General features: G+C 38.1%; 1 protein-coding gene across 1 annotated transcript in view; it reads left to right on the top strand.

Annotated features, from left to right (window-relative positions):
• VWDE (von Willebrand factor D and EGF domains) overlaps nt 1-5,487 on the top strand; it is a gene marked incomplete at its 5' end in the record, with an annotated part of 105,044 nt that overhangs the window by 17,368 nt on the left and 82,189 nt on the right. Inside the window, 2 exons of the mRNA XM_019507980.1 lie at nt 3,006-3,071; nt 4,219-4,478. Coding sequence (XP_019363525.1) covers nt 3,006-3,071; nt 4,219-4,478 — 326 coding nt within the window. The remainder of the gene's footprint in view (nt 1-3,005; nt 3,072-4,218; nt 4,479-5,487) is intronic.

Below are 5,487 nucleotides of genomic sequence, written 5' to 3'. Positions count from 1 at the left end.
ACCACCTGTGCTCCCAGACCCTTAAGCCCCACTCCCAAATCCCCGTAGCGCCTCATGACCCAGCTGGGAGCGCTCCGAGCTGTGTCATTGGTGCGCATTAATGGCTGGTTTTAATCCATCTGGAGGTGGGAGGAGGGGCTGGGGAACTAAAAATAGCTCAGTGCTAGGGAGACAGGTAGGGAAAGTGCAGGCTGAGGGCTGGGGCCAGTAAGTGCACTAGGAACTACACTGAAGTTCAGTTAGATCAGTGTCGCACAACCTGATCTAAGTTAGATTACCTCAGGTGTACACTTAACTTAGATTGGGTTGGCCTTCTTTAGACCGATGTAACCTTCCTGAATTACTTTACAGTTCGCACTTAGATCAAGCTAACTAAAGATCTAAGTGTAAGGCCCGCACCTGGGTAAACTAAGTTGGCTCAGGTGGCCATTTTTAACATGACCTAACCTCCCCTTAACCTCCCCAAATATCTGTATGTACCCTAAGGATGAACATGATAGCAGTCTTCAAATATTTATTAGACTGCAATAAAGGCGATGGAGAAATATTTTTCTCCTGTAGAGACTTAGAACATATTGCAGAAGATTTGAACTTCAGCAAAGCAGATTATATAAATTCTCAGGAAAAACTTTTTTTACCTGTAAATGCATTAGGACAATAGAACAATCTGTCTAGGGGTGTTGTGAATTTCTTTCATTGGAGGATTTCAAGAAGAGGCTGAACAAACCTCTGACTGAGATGGCTTAGGGATAGCAAATTCTGCTTCTGTTCAGGGAACTGCATTATATGACCACTGAGGTCCCTTCCTGAGTCTGATTCTATAAAAGTATTGGTACTAATATGGGTCTACTGGAACCAAAGTGATAAGGATAAACAATTATTTTCAAAAAGTTGTTTTTTAGCATTTTAGTTAAAGAATGTATGTAAATCTGTTATCAAGAGATGAAATACTCTGATTTTGTAATAAACCATAATGTATTTATTTGTAATGATATATATGAGAGACAAAATAATTATTGCAATTTAATAAACAGTTTTTTTAATAAAATGGGAGAGAAACTATTGCATGCATAAGCATTTTTTGTTAGGCTTTGCAGCCTATTTACTGACTCTACTCAAACAAATTGCTACATGTTTATGGTATAATAAATTTATTTTTATTGTTAACTAGTAACAAATATTTTCATCATTGTATTAAACTCAGAGCAAATTTCTTTCTTAAACTGAAAATAATAAACTGTGAAATAAACACCCTACCCCAAAAACATAAGTAAATTTTCCTTGAAGGTTTAATGCTGTTTTCAAAAAGGATCGCAACTTCATATATTAAGTTTTTCTTTTTTTATGCAGGTTTACTAGTTTTATCATAAATAATGAGCTTGGTGTTATTTTTTTAAAGTAGTTTTATCAAATGCACATCTCAGTGCCTGTAAACAATAGGATAATTGCAACAGTTATATGTCCCCAAATTTGCTTGATCTGTATGTACAAGTGACTGAAGATAGGTACAGGGACTTAAAACATACCAGCGATTTAGGAGTACCCACTGCAGCTATTATCAAGGCTCCCATTGCATAGCTCATAATTTAGGGTAGATTTTTCTTAGCCTTCCACATGATGATTCTGTGCACCATGTGTTGAGGCAGGTGGGGCAATAGTGTAGTAAATAAAAGTTTGATGCTGTTTCTGTAGTATCTCTTGTTGATCAGATTCTGATACCTTTACCTCTGTCATAGCACTTACTTTGTAGGTATTCACATTAAAATCATTATGGGCTGGATCCAGTAGAATACATGGGAATCTTTCCATTGACTTCATCGGGCAACAAATTTGTCCCAATATAAATAAGAATAAAAGAGTTTGGCTCTATGGATCTGATATTATTTCCTTGAAGCCAAGAGAAAAACAACCCCTGACCTTACAGTACGTATTAACCTCTTAAGCCTCTCTACTGGTGGGGTGCCTTCAAGGCAAAAACAGCAGAGCAGCTGTATTTACATTATGTAAAGTAGTGGAGAACCTATGAGACACAACTTTACAGGCTGCTGCAGATAGTACCTTAATGTAGGCAGAAAAGATGGTGTGACAACAATGGACGCAGATTTACTGGCCAGATTTGATGTAGGAAACTAGCTGCAGTGGTTATCAAGGGATAGCTGCTTCAGGCACTCTGACTGAACCTGAAGAATTCTGGGGGGGCCAAGGATCCCTTTCTTCATTCCTTTGTTTGTAGCATATGTTCATATGAGCAGATTCTTTTTCATTTTTGTGCTTTTCCCTTCTGTCTTGTCTACCACACACACTGTGTTTCCTCTTTAACACTTGATAGCTGTAAAATGCAAGTTTTCCAACTGTCACAATTAGTATGAGTTGAAAAACACAAACTTTGTAACATTGAGCAATCTGCTCTTGCTGGTTTAATTTTTTTCACTGTAGTTGGATCCCATTTTTTCTCTCTTGTAGTTGGGCCATCGCTTTTTAAAATTGTTCCAAATGTATTAATATGTTTATATTTAAACAAGTATCAACTACTGCAATCCGTTCCTTGCAGGCAGTGGCTATTACATAAATGCTTTGAGTTAGGCCATCGTAGGAGCAATTACTTTTCAAAACAGATCTCCGTGGAACCTGGTTGAGTCTTAGGGACCAGTTAATTCACAAGGTATTTAAGTTTTGCTGCAGAGAAAGATTTTCATTTAAGAGAGCATTTTAGCTCAGTAGGCAAAACTTACAAGTAATGGCTCAGTGACAAACACTGTATGCCCATACTAAGCAGAAGAGTTGTAAGCTACAGGTAATCTGTGTCTTTCCCTTGGATGCAACCAATTTACTTGAGCTGTGCATCTTTAGTTTTGGTACTGACTTTTCATAATAGTGTCTGAGGCTGATTGCAGGTTCCAGGATATGGCTTTTAATTTACTGAACACGGGTCAGTATTTTAGGAAACTTGGTCTATAATTAATCTATCTCTATATAGATATACTACTAAAGGAAAATCTCTATAGTTGTTGCAGATACAAAGCCACAGCTGTGTGATCCTGGTAAAATGGAAAAGCATGGCATCTGTAACAGTAAGCATTTTGTTCTGACTTTTAATATTTTCTTTATTGACATAATCCAATGCTTTAATCTATTTATTAATTTATTTACCTTTTTAGTTAAATAAATTAACTTGCCCTTCTGCCTAAAATAAATTAAGATAATGCTGCTAATGATCAGATAAGAAACAGCTTAAGACTCAGTAAATATCAAGAGAAATTAAAGAGAAATCAACATTATCATTATTTAAAAAGTAAGTTCTTATTATCAGGTGTATTACCCAGTCAGTCAGAGTTGCAGGTTATAGCCTTCTCAGAGCTGAAATCATATCTTTATGGTATAAAATGCTGTGCACCTTAAATGTCAGATACAGATGTTAAATAAATAAAATCTATGTTAATAACATGGAATGACAAGGCACTCTGATTTGCAGAATCAGTTGATACTTCTATGAGCATCACTTGTGTTGCCTGCTTCTCCATCACACCTCAACCACTAGCATCTCTGTTCACAGGCTAAGAAACTGTGCCATCTGTCTTACTTCATTGCCCTTTTACCTTTCCCCATTTCTAAAAACAAATAAAAAATTGATATTCAGATTTTCTTAAAACAAACATAGAAAATCTCCTTTAATTTTTTTATTCAGCCCCGTAGACACAGATATAACAGATGTCCGGAAAAAAAAACTTTTCTCATTTTTATAATTAAAAGAAAATATATTCTTTTTGTTATTCACACACTTTTTAAAATGTAAGGCCAGGTCCAGACATTACGTTTTTATAAACAATCAGAAACTTGTCTATAGCTGTAGCAGAACAGAAGTTTAGCACACAAAATCAGTCTGTACCCATAACAGAACAGAAGTTCTAAACATAGACTGGTTTAAAAATGGCTGAACCCAACTGAACCCCACCCCACCAGAGGGAAAATGTGTGTTCTGTTTCTTACCAAAGTAAACTACGCCGCTTACAGAAAACTGCATAACTAAAATCAATTCCATGTTGGGCTTATTCAGTGTCTGTACCTAGCCATAAAGTATACATAGTATATGTGTGGAAAGAATAATGCTCTTCTTTTTATAATTGATATTTAAACTTCCTCAGTGTGAGGTTAGTCAAGATAAGCCATTGTTGAGTCTCCTCAAAATCAAATAATGAACTTACATTTTTATCTGTCTAGGCAAACTACCTCCTTCATCCTCCCCATCTCTTCCACCACTACCTCCAGCTACCCCTGAAGTTGTGGCAGAGACCGTGGAAGCCACTATTTACTTAAGGTGCAACTTTGACTTTCCTCTTGCAAACAGTTCAGTGGGGTTTATTGTTGCTTGGTCCAGGCTTTCTTCTACAGGCCTTAAGGAGGAATTGAAACAAGAAACAACAGTTCAGACATTTTCACTTTTAGAACTGGATGGCATAAACCTCAGACTTGGAGACAAGGTATGCTTAAAAACAATTATAATCTTTCTATTTTTTTGTAAATATGTTATTTTCCTCAGTGACCCACCTATCTACCCACCTATCATTTCATATATATTCAGCTGAGAGCAACACTAAACATTAGAGGCAGGGTCACAGCACCTTTCTATATAATTTTTCTTGGCAGCAGTACCATGCTTCCAGTTGTTGTTTATATCTCTGTTGCCAATAAGAGAGCAGAAACCTCATGAATACATCAGAAGCAATTATTGCCATCAAGGTCTTGGGGCTTTTAAGTACTGTGTCTGTAACACTCCCACTAGCAAGTGTATAATTCAAGCTCGATCCTGCTCCTTTTTACTTTCAACTGTGGTCTTGTCTGATCCTGTAAAGTAACCAGGTTTGGTATGGATTGGCACTTCAATAATAGCCTGTAACACCTACCTGCAGCAGGGAATTGTATTCTTCCCAGTAGTAAACCACTCCATTAATATGGTATTCTGAACACTAGGTGGTTATAGGTTCTGTCTTTTAGGTGAGATGTAAAACTTAAATGCTTGATTACTAGGGGGTATACCAAACTTGAGGCAGCCAGCTGATTTCACAGGCAGATCCCAGAGCTGGCTGCCATTTTTGCGGGCTGGTATGCAGGAGCAGGAGCTGGACTCCCCGCTCCCCCCGGCAGTCCATCCGTCCCTGCAAATCACCACATGGCCTGTAACTGTGGCTTAATTACCCTGGTTAAGGCCAGGGAAGCCATTCATCCATATGTTATTAAGTGTGGATGAATGGCTTCCCTAGGCTTAATCAGGGTAATTAAACTGTAGTTTTGGACCATCCCCAAGCAGGGGGTTCCATGATTTTGGTGGGCTTCCTGAAACAAACAAACAACCCCCCCAACAACTTACTGGCAAGCAGAGAAAAGGCCAGGAAGCCCTACAGTCTTGGAGCATGGGGGAAAGGCAGGTAGGGAGGAAAGGGAAGGGGTAAGAGTTGGGGGGGGCTGCTCAAAACAGGAAGTACAGAGGCA

This window comes from Gavialis gangeticus, unplaced genomic scaffold (genome assembly GCF_001723915.1).
Source record: "Gavialis gangeticus isolate Ggan-Ray unplaced genomic scaffold, GavGan_comp1, whole genome shotgun sequence".
NCBI classification, from domain to species: domain Eukaryota; kingdom Metazoa; phylum Chordata; order Crocodylia; family Gavialidae; genus Gavialis; species Gavialis gangeticus.
Note: the sequence above shows the minus strand (reverse complement) of the source record. Positions and strands in the feature narration are given on the sequence as shown.